At 35.5% G+C, this 20141-nt stretch overlaps 1 protein-coding gene across 1 annotated transcript in view; it reads right to left on the minus strand.

Annotated features, from left to right (window-relative positions):
* Positions 1-19361: 19361 nt before the first annotated feature.
* Positions 19362-20141, minus strand: part of GUCY1A2 (guanylate cyclase 1, soluble, alpha 2) — a 259742-nt gene continuing 258962 nt past the window's right edge. Inside the window, exon 9 of the mRNA XM_004688763.1 lies at positions 19362-19569. Coding sequence (XP_004688820.1) covers positions 19362-19569 — 208 coding nt within the window. The remainder of the gene's footprint in view (positions 19570-20141) is intronic.

Consider the following 20141-nt stretch of genomic DNA (forward strand, 5'->3'; position numbering starts at 1 on the left):
GTCTTACTGTCTCATGTCTCAGAACCCCACCAACAAAGAATGTCTGAAAATATAAGCCCTGTCCTTCTTTGAAGTGAAAACAGCTGTCCAATTACATACTAAAATAAAGAAATTAGTAACATCTAAAATTAATAACTTCATCTTGTTTCAAAGAGAGGCCCAAGTTTGTCTCCCCATGTGGCAGTTTAGCAAGAGTGATGGGTAATTTTCCTCCACCGAAACCCACACTGACAAAAGCAAGCCCCTCAGATAGGATAAAAGTATTGTCTTTCAGTTACCAAAATGCAAATCACATGGTCTCAAGTCTGTATAATCTCAACTACCATATACTTAGCCAGTAACAACTGTACATGCTTCTTTGCACACATATTTCTGTAATCATAGCTTTCAACTAAAAGGCATAAATTTGTACCTGAATAGGAGGTAGAGTGGGTGAAATGGGTGAAGGGGACCAAAATTTTTTCCAACTTGTCTTTGAAGCGACAAAGGATTGAAAAATGGAAGTCCAGGAGGTTGCCTAGGGTGGAGAAGATCTAGACACATGTGATAGACACCTCAGACATACATCTCAGCTGGGAACACCTGCTGGCAGGTATCCTGCCGGGCAGAAAACTGTAGGTTGTATGTCCAGACAGAAAACCTTTGAAGTCTATTTGGCCACTTATTTGTGCCAGCTGTGGTGAGTTACTGAAGTTTCTTAAACTTTATTTCATCTGTAAATATGGGTAATGCCACATAAATATTAGGTAAATTAATGAAAAAGGGGAGTTTAGCATAATTCCTGACATGTAATATTTCCTCAAAAAGTGTGAGTGGTTATTAACAACAGTAAGAAGAAAATTTGGAAATCAGAATTATTTCTACCATAAGGTTCATATTTGAACAGAGAGAAGCAGATGATGATGAAATAGAAACATAATGAAGTAAATTATATAGCATGTTAGAGGGCATTAAGTGCTGTCGGGGGAAAAGTCATATTTAGATTAAAAAATGCTTAAATCTAGACAATTTCTGTATTTTGTGGAGGAAATATTTTTTGAGATAATTGGTTTAAATTCTTTAAATAGAGGCCCAAATGGTTCACCGGGTATTTCTATTTTTAGCTTTAAAGTGTGAATCCAGTTTGTTTTCCAAAATGACTACACTAATTTATATTTCCACGAACAGTGGGACAGGTTCTTTGTATACTTTCCAGTACCTGTTGGGTTCTCTTTCTAATATATGTCATTCTTATGGGTGTGAGAGGTCTCTGTGGTTTTGACCTGCATCTTCTTTATTAAAAGTGGAGGAGAACATATTTCCATATAGCTATTAGCCATCTGAATAGGTTCTTTGGCAAATTGTATATTTATATCAGCTACCTATTTATTAATTGATTTTTTTTTACTTTTTGTGAAAAAATAAATTGCTAAATTGTCTTGTTTATTTGTATATATTGGATATATCATCCTTTTGTTGGTCATAGAATGTGTGGATATCTTGTCTTTTTAATCTTGTTATATTTCCTTTCACTGTAAAAGCTTTTTAATATGAGCTAATCCTAGTAGTTTTTTTTTGCTTTTATTTCCTTTACTGTAGGAATAAAGTCTCCAGTAAAATCTAACTGATGTAATGAAATATATTCCAAATGTTTTCTTCTATATATTTTATTGCTGCAGTTCTACATCTAAGTCCATTTTGAATTTGATTTTGTGTATAGAGTTACAAAATAATCCAACTTCATTCCTCTACATGAGATAATATTTTCCTGGCACCATTATTTTTTTATTTTATTTTCTTACATCATTTTTCATTTCTTCAGAGGAATTGGTTTCTGCTTTTAGGTGTAGTTCCCATAATTCTCTTGCTTGTTAAAGACACTCCTTTATCATGAATTAAGTATTGGTATATATGTGGGCTTATTTCTGGTCTTTCACTCATATTCTATTGATTCATTTGACTTTTTACTTACTAGCACATTATTTTAGTTACTGCTACTTTATAGTATGAAGTCAGGTAACTGCATTTCCCTCTCCTTTTCCTCAACATTGCTTTAGCTATTTGAGGTCTTTTATGGGTCCATGTAAATTTTAAGAATTTTGTCCTATTTCTCAATATCAGTAGGATTTTAATGGGTGTGACTTATTTTTTCTTAATTTGCATGTTACTTTTAATAGAATAGTTACTTTTGCTGTGTCAGTTCTCCATATCCTTGAGCATGGAATACTTTTCCATCTCTTTATATCATGTTTTGTACCCTTCACTACAATTTTACAGTTTCCATCTATTAGTTCTTTACATCATTAGATAGGTTAATTCTTGGGTATTTGATTCTTTTTAATATGATTGTAAGTCAAATTATTTTCTTAATTTCTTTTTCTTCTTGCTTACTATTCATATTTCTTCTTGCTCATTATTTATATATAATATGAATATATATAAATGCCACAAATTTTGCATGTGGAGCTTGTAAACTGTCATTTTGCTTTATTCACTTACTGTTTCTAATAGATTTTTGGTGGAGTCCTCAGGGTATTCTACATCAGGTATCATATCATCTGCAGATGATGATAGTGTCATCTGCACTATCATCTGCATATGGTGATAGTGTCACTTTTCCAGTCTGGATTCCTTTTGTGCCTTGATTGCTTTAGCTGAAATCTCTAGCATTAAATACTCGTGGTGACAGGGGATAGCCTTGTCTTCCTGATCTTAAAAGAAGAACTTTGCTTTTCACAGTTAAATATAATACTAGCTATAGTTTTGTGATATCTGGTTTTTTAGTATGCTGAGGTAGGTTCATTCCATTCCCATCTTAAGAATTTTCATTGTATATAGGTACAATATCTTACTTAATGTTTTCTTCATTTATGGATATTGTCATATAGTTTTTATCCTTTTTGTTTTTATTGACATAGTGTAGTTTATTAATTGATTTGTATACATTAAACTATCTTTGGATCCCTGGAATAAATCCCACTTGGTCACAGTGTATTCTCATTAACATGTACTGTTTAATTTTATTTGTTAGCATTTTGTTGAGAATTTTTGTGTCAAAGATCATAAGATATATTAATCTGCAGTTTTCTATTTTGTGATGCCTTTTAGTCAGAGTAGTATTGGCATGATAGAATGTATTAGGAAGTATTCATTCTTCTTGGGTGTTTGGGATAATTTTGTGGGTACAGTTTTTATTTAAAGGGTTGATACAATTCAAATAATTTCTAAAGCCATTCATTCCTGGGATTTGATTAGGGGATGAAATTTTATTACTGTTTCAATTCCCATAATTGTGTCATTCATTTAGTTTCTATTTTATCCTAAGTTGGTCTTAGTGAATAGTATCCAAAAAATCTGTTTCTTCAAGATTATCAACTTTATTAGTGTATAGTTGTTCAGAGTAATCTCAGAATCTTTTGTATTTCCATGTGATCTATAGTTAGTAATGCATTCTCTTTCATGTCTATGCATCAAAGTTTTCTCCAGCATAGCTGGAGGTTTATCAAGAATTAACTTACTTTCATTTTATCAAGAATTAACTTACTTTCTTTTTATTATTTCACTTATTTCTGCTCTTGTTTTTATTATTTTCTTCTAACTTTTGGTCATGTTTATTCCTCATATTTGATATAATATGAAGTCATTTATTTGGGATTTTTCTTACATGGGATTTTATTGTAATTATCTTCTCAGAATCAGTTTCACTGCATTCTACAGGTTCTTACAATAGGATACCTTATCCTCATTTTTCAAGAGTTTTAATGTTTTTTCTAGTTCTTTAATTTCCTTTTCAATACAATCATTATCAAGCAACATTGTTTAGTTTCCATGTATTTATGGTTTTCCCTTTCTTAAGAGAATTTCTACCATTATGATATTAGGATCATAGTATGTGTTTATGCCTTCAGTTTGCAGTTTTATTGATAACTGACTTGAGTTGTAACATTATTTCTATTCTTGAAAATGTTCCAGGTGTGGTGAAAAAAAATTGTATATATAGTGGTTTTTGGATAGAATGTTCTCTGTGTTTATTAAACACATTTGGTCTTGTTCCTTATTTAAGATGATTGTTTCCTTACTTACTCTGGCTTCGTGATCTGTCCATACTTGTAAGTTAGATGTTAAAATTCTCTAGTATTATTTTGTTGTCTTTTGTTATGTGTTTCAGTGCTTCTCAGATGGTCCATATGCATTTATGAGGTTTCTTGCTGTATTAGATCCTAAATCATTAATGTATTGTCCATTCTTTAATTACATTTTGCAATTGAAATTAATTTTTCTGCTATAAGTACAATGGTCCTTTGTTTTTGTTTTTGTTTGTCATTTGCTTATAGGATTGTCTCCCATCCTTTAACTGAAGGTCTGTATTTGTCTTTGCTGGTAGAATGGGTTTTCTAGAAAATGAAAGGTCGGGCTTTGCTTTGAAATCCACTTGGTCACACTGTAGTTTTACTTCAAGCCTCTTAACAATTAAGGGTGATTTTTGAAGTATGTACTTATTTAATGCTATTTTGTTATTTGGGATTTTACGGGGGGGGGAGGTTTTGCACATTCTAATATACACATTAGAATGTTATTCATATATAAGAGTGTTATCCTAAGGTAGAGTAATATTAGTTTCTTTCTTTTCTCTTCCTATGTTTACATGTCCCACTCACCCTCCACCAAATCACCTGTGCCACATACACCATCTACCTCCCTCTATCTTTGTTGTATTTTTATAGTTTGTCTATATTTTGACATCTTCCTCTTATGCTATTGTTTTGTGCTTTCTTTTCATTGTCTTATGTGTTATATAAACTTTTGTTGGAAGTTATGCTGAGGTTTGTAAGTGATGGTCTATGCCTGTTGAACTGTTTGATCTCTGTGTAGCAGTTTACACCCCCATCTTGTTTTTCTCTGCCCCTGCTGTGTTCCAAACAATGCAAGTGCCATCTTCCCTATTCCATCTGCCACATGTCCCTCTTAATGCATACAATAGTCAGTTGCTCATCCAGAGACCCTTGTCTTTATTTGCTTATAATTTGATTGTAAATTTGTGGGGAAGATGAGCTCAAATTCTTTATTCTTCTGCCATCTTGCCAGAAACCTGAAGCCTTCTAACTTTGGGGATTATCTTGTCCAGTAGCAAAGAAAACTGTAATCCTGTCCTGAAGAAGTCTTTAATTTCATGCTTCCATGTACAGACAGACATTGGGGAAGGGTTAAGTTGGGGGGGGGGGCTGTGAGGGTGGTAAAGCTCCCAAGTAGGAGCTTTATTTCCCACTGCTCAGTCCAGATAAGCCAGGGCAGAGGCTTTATATTCCTGCCCATGATGCCATGTGCCAGTGAACTGTAATTTATTTTCATCTTCTTCTATCTTCTAATGAATTTTTCACTGCAACTAGCTTGCCTCTGTGTGCGTTTACACATACTGTCTCTGTTTCTTTTATCTGCACAGTATCACTTCTCTTAGAATTGGAAAATAGTTCTCAGGAAGGCCTGACTTCAGGGTTGCAGATATCAATAAGATAAAGGTAAAATATGAGAGCAGCTGTTCATGAACACAGGGTGGAGACCCCCTTGGGAATTGCTTAAAAAGAACTAGAAATAGATTTGCATGATTGAAACCAAGTATCTTGGCAGCGGTGGCCACCAAAAAAACAAAGATGACTTCACTTTGCATATATCCACTGTGGGGATCTGGAAACATTGGGTTAAAGCAATTTTCTCCTTATAGGGATGTGCTGCATCTCATCTCACTGTTGGGTAGACAGACAGGTAGGTATTCAGCGGGATTTCAAATTACAATTATTCATGGCAGAAAACAACCCATTTCCTATGTGATCTATAGGCTTATGTTGGTTTGATTTCTGATTTTTTGGCTTTACAGTGCTGTCAGATATCCATTTGGTAGAAAACATACTTCCAATTTTCACCTTTTCTTGGGCTAATGAAATGCAAGGTGCTAGTCTTGTGACGCTGGGCTGGCCAGTAAGCCGTACGTCCCTGTCAGCCAAAGTCAGGAAGGGAAACTACCAGGGCTCCACAGTGTGACAGATGAGCCTATATCTGGAGCAACCCCATTGTTTGGCAGTGAACTGTAGTCAATATTCAGACATTCTTTAGGCCCTGTGTTTGCAGAGGTGTGTGTTAATGGTGCAGACCTGTGCAACCATTGTTTCCATTTTTGATACAGAGTAAATTACACAAACTATTTCACTCTTTATTGTAAAAGTCTTTGTTTTAGATGATTTAGAGCATCTGTTAATATACATGTTCTAGACACAGGTAAGCTAGGATAAGGTACAATGTTGTAGGTTATGTGTTAACAAAGCAGTTTCAGCTTAAAAAGCTTAAAATGTTTTCGGGCCCTCTATGGTGGCACAGTGGGTTAAAGCACTGCACTAACAAGCTTAAGCCACTTCCGCATGAGTTCAATCCCCGCCCGCCCAGGAAGGTGATCCACATGGCGCGGCAGACCTCTCCTGACCAGCCCGCTGCTCCCCTCAGCAGTGTACTTCGTCGATCTGCCTGTTCTGCTCCTCACTCTGTCCCTGGTGAAACCTCTCACTCTCCTCAACTCTGGCCTGTACCCCAGTTCTGTATGAATAAATAAATCTTAAAAAAAAAAAAAAGCTTAAAATGTTTTCAATTTAGGCTGGCTTTATTGGGATAGAACCCACAGTAATTCAAGGAGTATCTGTTTATTCAGAGTGAATGAAATAACACAAATTGTGACCTGTGCTGTTTGATTTTGTAAGGGAAGATTGCATATTACAATATTAATTTGGTATTGGCTATGTCTATTACTGGGGAATCATCTTTGGCCAAAATGATAATGCACTGAATATACTCCATTCATTGATTTGTTTTTTTTTTTCCGATTCTTTCAGTTACTATGCAATCATATTTTCAGTTATTATCATTCACAGTTTGAAAAGAAATAGGCTAAAGAGACTTTGTACACTTATTTTTGGTATTATTTATTGATTTAAATATTTTATAAGTGACATTTTGGACTTATAAGATAAATAAATGCATGACTTAGATAGTTTTGTAATGAGTTATGTAAAGCAAACATGTAACTGTCATTTCCACATTTTTGTAAGAACTCCAGATTTTCATCACTCATTTTTTCATACACAAATTTATCTTCTCTGCAGTCTGTAAATACAAAGACATTGAATGAAACATGCTATTTACATTATGTATGGTTTAGAATAGTTACAAATAAACATAATCAAATGTGTAAAAAGTAGTGTTACATAAAAAGCAAAGATACAATGTATGTTTATAATTCTAAAAGTGCTTACATACATTTACATGTACTAGTACTCTTAATTCTAGTGAAATGAGGCATATTTTCAGTCAGAAAAAAAGATTCTCTAAACCTGTACTACTAGATAAAGTAAAATATTTTAAAATATAATCTGAAACACCAAATGAAACTTCTTTTTTAATTAATGGTACAGGTTTAAGAGATGCATTCATCTTTAAAAAATCAGGAAAAAAAAATAGCTTGACATTTCAAAATATATGCACTTTAACCATGCCCTACAGATATACTAGTATATTTACCTGGTATTATTTGATGACACTGTAATTTAACTTTGTGATAACTGTATTTCCAAAAGAAATGGTTCACAAAGGATAATCTAATAGCAAATTAGCAGGTATACAATATTATTTACACTGCAAGCCAAACCGAAAAATTTAGACCCTTGAAATGACAACAAATGAATTGGACCAAACATTAAAATAATTCAGGTATCTGTTTAAGAAAAGCCTACCTCATGCAGAGGAAGTGAATGAAGGCTAGCACATTTTAGCTGTGTTTTTGTTAAGTGAGTGAGGAACCCATTTTTTTATTATATAGTGCCAGAATGTTTGATTGAAGTGCATTGACTATCTTAGGAATTGAAATGAGCAGGCAAGTTTTTAAAATCTAAATTAATGTTTGGGAAATGAGACCCTTTGGTTTTGTAAATGGCTACTCACAGTTGAAAAGTCAGAATTCAGGTAGGTTGATTTTGAAATGAGGAATGATATGTATTTCTGGAATGCACTTAATTGGTACACTTTAAAAGCTTAATGAGACAGTTTTGCCCCTTGATTACTAAGGTTATATAATGTTGTCACAGGCAGTTGTTACAAAATGTTGATTTTCTCAAAGCAAAACTCCCAGAAAGATTTTGTTTTAAAGAAAAAGTTTCTCGTCCATCCAACTCCAAGAAAAATCAGAGTATTTCTCTTCATGGATCATTCTTTCTACCTGAACCCAACCTCATCTCCCTGTATTCACCACTTGCCATGACCATGTGGGAAAAAAAAACAAAACAAACAAACAAACAAAAAAACCCCACAATTTTACACATTTGGCATAATGCTTGTTTAACTCCAAATTCTTTAAAGGAGGTAATGATTATAAACTCTGCCAATCTGAGCTTTTGATTTAGCAGAAGGCAACAAAATAGAAGAAAATGGGATTGTGGATCACAGTTGTTCAAATATAATCCTAACCTCTAGTTTTCTCAACTACATTTCTTCTGTTTTTATGTTTCCCTCAAGAAACAAAATGGTAAGGTGTTGAAGGTCATATTTCTTCATTTGATAGAGTACTAAGGCTGTCCATAATTTTAAGACAAAGGTTTTAAACACTGAAAAATCACGGAAAGAAACCTATGTTTTTATAGGTGTCAATTCACATGGTACCTGCCTGTTTCTTAACAATATCAAAATAAATTAGTGAGGAATAAATAAGTCATTAACAGAGAAATATTATTTACATTGCAAGACAAATGAAAAATTTAGGTCCATGAAATTATACATGAATTGGCCCAAACATTCCTCCCTTTTGAAATTTTTAATTTTAAGAAATGTTTCAGATCCCTTCCTTTAACAACTTGGTCTATTATAAGTGAGAGGTCATGGAGGTGTCTTAAGGAAGTTCAAATAATAAGAATCAAAAGCAAAGTTAACTGACTTACCAAAGCATGTCTCTTCATAGAGAACAGCTATATTATTTCTACACAATATTATATTAGTAAACACAAACATGACATGAAGACAATTTAAGTAGTGTGATTATAATATTCAAACGAAAGCCTAGAAATCATGAAAACAAAAGGAAATCTTTAGTTTGGGAGAATAAAGTTTGCTTAAAAGCCTAAATGGAAGAACAGACCCTTCTGCTTCCTAGTTTTACTCTTTTTAGTAAATATGTGATGTAAGTATAAACAGCTATTCTAAATATGCTAAAATCGCAAAGGCATAGAGCTAAGAAATATGTAATTCACTGTATATTGTTTTTTCAGGACAGTAGACTTGAAGAATTGATGGCAAATGTTTTCAAACCTTTGAAAAAGAACCCCAGACTCCCTGTCCTGCCAAACTGGTTAGAGAGAGCCCCAAGGAAGCTTGGCCACAAGGCTGTTTGTTACCAGTTAGAGCCAGCATTTGGTATATTTGCTGATTGGGAACTGATTTTTAGAAATGATTTCCCTACAAATAATAGAAAGTTATTTTGCACTTTAACAGTGTGGCACTGAAGTAATTATTGACTATTTGAAAAAATAAAGTGTTTGTAGGGGCAAAAATATAAGGTTGTGCAAATAGGTTAACCCTAAAGCTTCTTTTAAAAGTTTAAATTTAGTGGAGAAAAGTAAATGTATGTATCCACATTGTCTTCCTTCTAAAATTTCTAGAAGCCAAAGTCTTGATTCTCTCAAATCTTTCTATCCTCAAGTAATTGACATCTAAACTCTTGCCTCTCCTCTCCTCATATAAACAGAGTGTCCTACCTTGTGAAATTAAAGAAAGCAGGCAGGAAGAATAGTAAACTATTTCCCATCCCTCATGAAAGCTAGAGAGATAGACAGAGTGGTACAAAAGAGGATTTAGAAACTTTAAGGATCTAGTTTTCCCAGATAACCCCTTATACCAATAGCTAGCCCATTCTTATACATTCTTCAAGAATCTTATTCAGAAATTATAGCAAACATTGATATTTGGATTCTTGCATAGTTTTTCATTAGTCTAAAGATTATATCAATGTTTAGTTAGATCACACCTACAAATGCTGATAAAAGATATAGTACCAAAATTTCCCAAGAGAACAAATTCTGCCGTGGTGGGTATACATAATGCAAGATACTCTTTAGGATAGTTTTACATTTCTTGATTGTTTTATCAAAGTTTTAACATGCTGAATTATATAACATCCCATTGAACATGAATAGTATGTCTAAACATCTATACTCAGGCTTACCATTTATTTTCATTTGTGTTCTAAGTTAACAAGGTTGTGCTACAAATGCTTTTTAATGTAGGCATAGTTTTATTTTTTCTGTCATTTTTCCTCTTCCTTACTGTTGTCCTGTATTTCTCTTTGTTGCAAGTACAGCTGAATCCAACTAAGATATTCCATCCGTGCTTGTAAAATGGGGCACCTCTGTAATCAAATATTCATTTGCATTTGTAGGGACATTCTTTCAGATAGGGAGAAAGTTCTTTTTAAGGATCAACAGTAAAGCAATGAGTGCCCACTATAGGTCAGATTGCTTCATAACAAAAAGGAAGGATGTTAGAAGTGTCCAGTGACATACTTGAAAAAATGAAAACAAAAAGTAGAATTTTGGCTGCCATCTGTTAATAATGATATTTGCACAAGAACACAAATTCACAAATTTTTTAAAAATCTTCCTGAATTACTTTAGAAAATTATACATTCTTCCATTTATCTAGACTTCAGTGGGTATGAGACCTACTATAACATCCTGATACTCTTACTAAACAAATAGTATGAAAGCAAATTATCTGAAACTCTACACCAGAGTTGATCTATACTGTTGATTAATTATTTAACCATGGCAGTATTTTGTTTCACTTTAACTACGGGTTTGAACTTAAAAAAAAAAAATTCAAACAGGGAAAAAAAGGATCAATATATTGATTCAGATCATGGTTGAGTCAAAATAAGTAGAATTTCTGTAAGAATGAAGATGTCATTGGGAATGGAAATGAGAAGTTTCTTGTTACATCATGGGTGATGGAAATACTTACATTTGTTCCTTAAGTGATTTGGAGCATACATTGGCTTTGACTTAGATTTTATTCTTGGAAGTTGAGGTGTTTGCTTTGTAACTCACTGTGAATAGTCTGAAAAGAGTATGACTCTTATCCTTAACCTTGGCATTATTAATACCAGTTTATAATTTTAAATAACAGAATGCTGCCAAATTTGCAAACTTACATTTGTCTCAAAATCATATTTGACATTTGACTTACTTATATCATTCTATTTCTCTGTAACAAATGGAAAACATAAAGGAAAAAAATTAAATGTAATTCATACTTATGTGTTATCACCAGAGAATAAAATCTTAAATCCAGCAACAGTATTATTTTTCTTTCTCAAATACTCCTAGGAAACTTCAGAAAGTCTGTAGCATTCTGACTTTTAAATGATTTTTTCGAGACAGCAGATCTTTGTCCTAAATACTTTTACCTGATAATTCTGATTTAAAATGGTTAGTTAAGTCCCTCTGAAATTCTTTTTCTGAACAAACTCTGAATTAATTTTTTTTCTAAGCAAACTTAAATTAAGCAGCCACATGAAAGTAAAACATTTTCAGTAGTAAGAGGTGACCTAGTCACTTTTAATGTTAGGAAACTGTGTGAGTTTTCGTTTATCCCACAGAACACCACCAAATGTTCTGGGGTGATGTTTCAAACTCTGGAGCACCCCCAGATAAGACAGGTGAGCCTGAGCCATACAGGCTACTTTCTAAAGTTGAGCACTTATTTTGCTCTCAGCAAAGGCCTGATTTGAGAATAGTGTGAAGAATATGGAATCTAATATTTCCCCAATAAAGGATTCTACAGATTTTAGGACACAGAATAACTATTTCCCACTCTTTGAATTATATTTCCCAATTATGGAAAGATGCCTTTTCTGTAATAGCCAGGCAATGACAAAAATGTATAAAATCAAATTGTATTCATTCATGTCATAAAAGGGTATAAGTGTTTTGTTTTAATATCACTTGATAGTCTATTTTTTAAGATTTATTTATTTATGCATATAATAACTGGGGTACAGGCCAGAGGTGTAGGGGGATCTTTTGTGCTAATTTTAGCAGGCTTTCCTGTGACATCTGTCAAGAGTTGCTATCTGGCCTTTTTGTTGCTTCAGTCCAGATGTTCTGACACTTTTACTTGTGTCACTGTAACAAAGACTAGTTCTCTCTGACACCTTCAGAGAATTCCCAAATCCGGCCCCATGAGCTCCTCACCCCCATCTTACCAACAAGGGCTACTGCAGAGAGGTTGACACCACCTTGTGAGAAATCTGAAAATGACTTCTGAAGGACTTTTTCATGATGAACTTTTTCTCTTTTTAGAATAAGAATGACCTGTAGTCATAGAAGTCATTTGGTTTTTATCAAATGCCAGCCTGTGTGTGCCACTCCCTCCACCTACCCTGTATCTGAGTCTATTGCCTTTAAAAAGTGAGGTGGGCAAAGATGAAATTTGGTGCATATCTGATTTTCCCCCTATTACTATATTACTGTCCTATTTATATTAAATGGCGCTTAACAGATCACAGGAAAAATGTGTTTGGTATAAATCCCTCTTTAGCTCTAAGCATAGTAAAGCATAGTAGTAAAAAGGCCAGAGAGGAAGGCTGTATGTAACCTGATTCCTTTATTTTAAAACTATATAGCAAAAGAATCAGAAGCAAGATATTACTTAGTTTGCCAGTAAGTTTCCCTTGTCTCTTCTGCTTTCAAATGATAAGCAACAATAATTAAGCCTAATATTAAGAATCATCTGTTGAGCAACTAGCTGAGCTAGCAATGTGACTAAATTTAATGGATACAGTCAAGCACTTTCCATTATTTATTAGTCAAAGCATGCTTATTAGGGTTTGAGCATTTAATGATTTACAAAAACTTTCAAAACTCAAAAATTCAGTGATTCAATAATCCTGTTTGACTTTCATAAGGACATTTTCTAAATTCTGAGCAAAAGGATGCTAAATTAAGTTTTGCTATGGGCGACAAGAAGGTAAAATACCAATAAGCCCAACCATCATTCTAATTGTGTTCAGACTTATAATTAGAAAGGAATTTACCCAGCTAGTTAATAATAGGAGATGTAATCTAATTTAGAGGCTGAGGAATAAATTCTAAGCATACATGTCTTTGCTAAATGATAATCTAATGCTTAGAAGTTGCTCAGTGTAATGTAAGTTGCTTTTAGCTATAATCCTAATAGATATTTTAACTGATGGCAGGGTAATTTACCTAGGAGAGGACTAGTAATGAGTATGTAACATATGATTAAATGTACTAATGCAGTAAGAGAAATATAGTTCTTCTGAAATCTGTAAGCAGGACAAAATGAGAAGGGCAGGCTATTTTCAAATGACTACTTAATTACTGTCGACATTAATTATTCTACAGATAACTTTCAGTAAGTCAGACACTGTAGCTAAAAGAACTACTATAGTTACTAAACACTTGCCATTACAGAAATCAGTGGTAATGATCTCTTTTTATCTTTAACCTTATCAAACAGCATCTGAATTAACTAGACTGTCTTAAGACCCAGTTACATTTTAGAGAAGTCTACTTTCAGTCAACTCTACTACTAGTCATATACCTATTGTTAATTACCCCTTCCTATGATACACTATAAACACCTGAAAATCTGGGCAGCATTTCAGATAGACACAATTGTCTTGAGAGAAATAAAAATTATGACAGTTATTTAAAATCATACAACAGAAATTATCTGATTTGAATGCATTAATTACTTTATAGCATGCTTGCAAATGAATGAATTTTTAGATAGATTAAGCATATCATTTGGTCACTTATTTTTAAGTTGGAATCACGTGCTACTTGTTTTTCTGTAGTAGAATGGTGAGTATCTTTGAAAAGTCCACACCAGCTATTATTATTGCTTATAAAAACAAAGATTCTATGAAGTACACCTAAGTGCAAGTTTCATATGACATTATCACCATGGCTTAAATTATTGCTTGAAAGGTTGTTGTAAGGTATTGCTGGAAATCAGTTTTAGATGAATGTAGAAGTTAATGTGAAAAGTACAGTGAGACTAAGTATTAAGTTGGCGATTTTTCATAACATAAATATCAAAGCACTCAGAAATAAGGCTGTCTTTTCGGCATTTGCGTCTCTGTCCCAAAGCTCCTAGTTTATATCTCAGTGGCGAGGATCAGTAATCTGTGATGGACTGCTCTGCAGTAACCAAGAAAATGGTACCATGTCTAGTAAGCCTAATAGCCCTATAGTGAGCAATATTCATCCCTCATGCTTATCAGTGTTGACTTCTGTTTCTAATAAGTCTAAAGACACATGCTCAAAAAAACCAGACCACACGTTTGAAACCAAAGCACAATAAGTTGTGAAAGAAATAATGCATAAAGCCAGGAACATTTAACTTTTCAAAATAACTACAAGAGAAGTAAGGTATGGCTCTCTTAACCCATATTTATGCTTCATAACTGGGATTATTTGAATACAATTGAATGTTTCCCAAATCTGAGTGGATGTTAATAACTAGAGTGATTTTTCTAAATACAGATCTCTGGGCCTCTCCTGAGACCTACTGAATCCAAATCTCCACATGGAAAGCCCAGTGATTTGTAGTCATAAAAGTTGCCTAGATAATTCTTACAAAGCCAAGCTAATGAGTTGATGAACAGGGTCATAGCTCAGTAAAGATCATATGGCCACGAGGCACTTGACTAATGATGTGGTCTAGTCACAACGTATTAGAAATCATTTTTTACATCCCAAGTCCTTGCAAAATGAATGTCACATCTACATGGAACATCTCTATGGAACATCATGGAACATCTACATTCAACAAACATACACATACCAGCTTAGAACATTCAAGACACCATAAATCTATTTTACAACATAAGATGGTAAGTGGTTGTGATTCTCCCAGTGAAATAAATATACAGATGGCTTATCCCCCCCCCCCCCCGTAAGAGGAAGAAGGAAAGGAGGAAGAAAACAGAAAGGTGGAGGACAGTACTAATACTTAGATTTCAGTTGTTTGAGTCAAGTGTGAGGAAGGAATTTTGCACACTATCTTAGTATACTCTGTCAGTGTTTATGCTAATCTTTATAAAACCTCTGTTCATTATTCACCACAAGGAACCTGAAGTTGAGTTCGCAACTGGGGTCAATTTATCCATTTAACCATAAAATATTCAGTCACGTTAACACAATTTATGTGTGTGTTAAATCAGCTGGTTGTGAGTTAAGTATATTCACATCAAGAGCTACCCATAAAGAATCATCATTTGGACTGGGATATGTTAAGTGTTATTTTAGTCTCATGCATCATGCTTTTCAGGCTGTTTCTAATAAGAAATGCCCAAAGAAGTCTCTGAAGTGACATCAGTTTATCGTTTCAGACATTACCTAATAGGAATACCCAGGCTATGATCTAGGGCTGGGACTTTCGACTGATGTTTCTAGCTATCAATGGCTAACAGGGGTCTGGTGCTACCCAAAGCCTGTTCAGTCTTCAGTCACACAAACTTTGTTTGGAAGGAAAATTCAATGAGGTTGCACCCAGTGCATCAAGTCAGAATACATTTTGAGGAAAAGGTGGTGGGAGAAACTGCATGTTAGCAATGGCCCCACACTACAGAATGGTGAGTCCACTGCAGAAGTGCACCTGTTTCCAGGGCCTGGAGAGGTGTAGGTCTTCCTATCTGCCTGAACCAGACTAAACAACACTGTGTGTCCACACCCTCAGAAGTGCAGAGGAGATGCTGTTTGGTGGTGCCAAGCTTGAAAGGCTGAGGAGGTTTCCAGTGAGTGTGTAGGAGGAACAGGTCTGGGCATGAGCAATGTAGAGCCCAAAAGAACAGGACAAGAAGACCCCTAAGTGGAGAAGTTTTACTCCTTGTCCTGGTGATCTACAACATCAAATTTATCTTACTGATGGCCATAATCTTGAGTTCCCTCTTGACATATGACAACCTCAAATATACTCATTTAGTTAATAGCCATAGGATTCTGTACAATACACAGTCTGTTAGTTTTCCAAATCTCTGTGCTTTACCTTTTGTCTCTTAATTTTGCTTCATTGCTGGAACTCTATGGAGGAGTCTGCAAACTTAAAAGTCGTGCTGCAGTTATGAGTGAGCTCTCAAGCTGCTGTTCTACTTTCCTGTTCTTCCTGGAGGGACCCTCATGTCAACCTACAAACATACTGTGCCACTGTTGCCATTTGGAAGGCACAGCATAGGCGGTGCAAGTTCCCCTGTGCAACACTGAGCCACAGAGCCGGGGATCAAAGAGAAATCCGAAGCAATTTAGAGTCTAAAAGAAGAAATGAACTTGAGGAAGGTTTACACAGAGTTGGGTGCTGTTACAAACTCTACGTCCGTCTCTGTCCACACCACACTGTCACCTGACCCCACCCCCTATATTCTGCAGGCACTGGGTGTTCGTCTTTCTACTATACCATGAGGTGTAATGACTAAGGTGCACAAGGAGCTTCATTAGCACAGAAGGTCAGTCTCAGGAGTGCATGGTAACTGTGGCTTTGGGTGTGTCTTGTAAGATAATGCATGTATTTGCAAATGATTCTCTCCATCCAAATGATGGTGATGGCAATGGCAGTTTGGCTAACAGCCAGTAAAAAAGTAACTTCAAGTAGCTGCTTAAAAGAACATTAAGACAGAGGAGCTATATGTGCCAAATAATAGAGTACCCCTTGTAGAGTGGGTTAAATCATTTTCCCAATTTCAATTCCACTGTATTTCTAATGTCACCTGTTAGAATACAGATTTAAATTGGTAACACTAAAATATGTGCTATCTATAACTGGAAGTGAAAAATACCATGCTGATAGTAGTCAAATGAGATCCCAGCTACACTGCCACCTGCAGTTAGAGTCACAATTCCAGGAGAAGATATCGAGACTATTTGGGACAAATAAAAATACCGTGCTTTTCCACAAGTACTAAATCCTGTGTCTGCAGCTAGAGTAACAGCCATCTTATATAGTAGCCTGCAAACACATATAGCAACAGAATGATAATCAACTGTACTGGCTTGGCAAATGGAAACAGATGAGAGGCCTGCCTCCTAAGTTGCAGACAGATGCAGCTCACATCCTGTCTCATCGCTGAAATGTTATTCATTGCAACACCTGTCTGTATAAATGGTTACTTCTTTTCTATGGGAACTCATGTAAGCCATGAGTTTGTGATTCTTCTGACAAATTGAACGCATATACAATTATTTTATGTTCTATTACCAACTACCAGATAATGATGTGGATTTGCAATGATACTTTTACAATATGCTTCCCCTATATAGCCATAATTATAGAGAGAATAACCATATGTGTACAATAATTACTTAAAGTTTTACCAAAAGCAGAGAAAGGTTGGATGAGTCCTTTCAGCCTATGCTGTGAAAAGCAGTTTTACCACCAAGACATTTGATTTATAGTATCATTTAAGCTCCAGATACTGTCAGATAAGAATGACTTAATGGACTTAGTTATTGCCCACAGACCCAGCTTGAAAGAGAGGACATTGGGACAGTTAAGGCCTTTCTTATTCTTGACATGAGAAATGAATCGTTCCTGACCAATTCTGTCCACACTTTGACTGTAAGCCTCCCCTGTATCCCTTTGGGAAGGAAGTGGGTTAATCTCCAGGTCCCTGAAGAGATTCTTTTGTGAGTCATTACTCCTTGTCCTCAGCCTGCAAAGCCTCCCCTAAATACCCTGGTCTTCTTACTGTGGGTACTGAACAAACAGGTCTAAACCCAGGGAAGAGGCAGGCAGGTAGGAATTTGGAGCTGTCAAGGTCTAGGTCCTCTCTCCTCCACATGGAAAACATCATCTCAGGGAGAGGGCAGAGGAAGTCATCACTAAATGACGAACGCTTTGCAGATCTATAAATACTGCCTACTACCCACTTAGAGAACTTGAAAACACGGATTTAGCCTCACGAATTCTATTGTCCATTTTGGACAATAGAATTAAGCAATGACCAAATTGTAATGCAGCCAAAATCTCTGATCAGAAAAAACTGGAGCAGGAAAAGGGCCACCCCACAGTTTCAAGGCAACAGATACTTCCAGCTCATTGACCTCAATGGAAACTTCGATTTTATACTTGTTCCAAAATCAGAAAACTGGATGCACTGTGCTCCCAATTTCAGGGTAAGTCTGTGATAATATTTTCATGCAGTGTTAGGCAGGAGCAGGTCTTCATTTTAGCACAACATGCAATGAAAGCCTATGTGTAACTATGGTGATAACTTGGTCTGAAGGTTAGATCTACTTCAGGGTACATGAAGGTTTTTCCTTTTAATTATAGAAGAAGAAATAGCCTCCTTGGAAGTGTTCTTTACCTCTTTCTGCCTAATGCCAGTATTGAGAATGTGCTCCCAAGAGTGCTAGTCAGTCCTCAGGAGATAGCCAAGGAGGGTTGAGGGAGGAGATATCAATAAACTGGCATTTAGTAGATGCAGTTTATTAGAGTGCAGTTTAGCATGTGACCAAAACTACCTACACTTGTAAGTGCTCAGTTCAAAAGGGTTCAAAGGAGCAAAGCATTTCATTTGATATGCACTAATATTTGTTAGAAGATGACAAAAAGATCTTTTCTTGATCTTAGGCCCAGGCATATCTGCTATTAGGAAATCCCATTCCCTCTGGATTCCATGCTACACTGATGAAACTGAAAAGATATATTTACTAAGCAGACAAACATCGATTAATAGGTTAGAGTTACGTAATATACCAACTACACAGTAGCAGATTCTGAAAATCTAATAGTGGTATGTGAAATGTAATTATCTAGAAGAGATATGTATAAAAATAGGTAATATCCCTAAAATATTTTGCTGAGTTACAATTCTTCCTGCTGGGAAGTTTACCACACGGCCATGATATATGTATGAAATGTCTGTTCAGAAAAACAAAATTAGAAAATATTCCTCACATACCTACTCACTACATGTAGGAATAGAGAATCAAAACTGGCTCTCAAAAGTGATACAAATATACAGGGAAATGTAACTGTATGTGTGACAAACATCAGAACATAGAATCTATTTAGTGGTTAGTTTTGAAAGGGGCCCGTAGTTAAAATATATATATGACCAGCAACACTCACAGATGGACACCCCCTTCGTTCCCCAAGCCCTCCAGTGTTTTCTTGGTATCCTCGCCCATCTTTTGCTAATGTTATTGCCTGACAGAACACAGAATCCCACCATATGTCACAACAAAGCAGTGAAAGAGAATCTCTTCGTGCTCTCCAGCCATGACCCAGGCTCTGGGCTTGTGCTTTTAGGAGAAGTCTTTGATCTGCAGCAGGTCTTAGAGGCTTGTCTCCCGGAGAAACATGGTGCCGATGTTGTAGGAAACCTTTTTTATTCTGGATGATGAAAGGGAAGGCTTGTGCTGCTTTGGACCAGTCCTTACCTCTAGGAAATAGCAGATGCCAGGGATTTCTTTTGGAAAGTTGTCTGGAAGCTCTTCACGGGACCGAGGGATGAATGTGAAACTTTCTTCCCGCTTTAACAGTCTAAAAGGAAAATATAACATGAATCAGATAGATAGGGGAAATCAGACTAAATGTACAGAAAATGTAAAAGCCTTTATGTAGTTTATGGCTTCAGATCTTATGTTCAAATCTTCTGTCCACTTTATAAAAAAGATTTATTTATGCACACAAGAACTGGGGTACAGGCCAGAAGTGCAGGGGGTAAGAGGATTCACCTTCACCAGAGACTGAGTGGGAAAAGAACAGGTGGATTGACTGAAATACACTGCTGAGGGGAGCAGTAGGTGAGACAAGAGAGGTTTGTGCCACGTGGGTCAGGTCCCTGGCTGGAGAGCAACTTGTGTTGCAAGTGACTTCAAATAGCTTCGTAGTGCTGACACTCAACCCCTTGGGCCATCAGGGAGCCCCTTTTATCCATTGTAAAGTAATTTTTGTGTAGAGTTAAGTACTGATGTTTGTCTGAGTCACCAATACCTTTTATTGGTGAGCTTTCCTTACTCTAGGATATGCTCTTGACTCCTTCCTCATAGATTAATCTTACACACACACACAAATATATGTACATATATATATATATATATATATATATATAT

The sequence above is a fragment of the Condylura cristata genome, unplaced genomic scaffold (genome assembly GCF_000260355.1).
Source record: "Condylura cristata isolate star-nosed mole 26May11 unplaced genomic scaffold, ConCri1.0 scaffold00025, whole genome shotgun sequence".
Taxonomy (NCBI): Eukaryota; Metazoa; Chordata; class Mammalia; order Eulipotyphla; family Talpidae; genus Condylura; species Condylura cristata.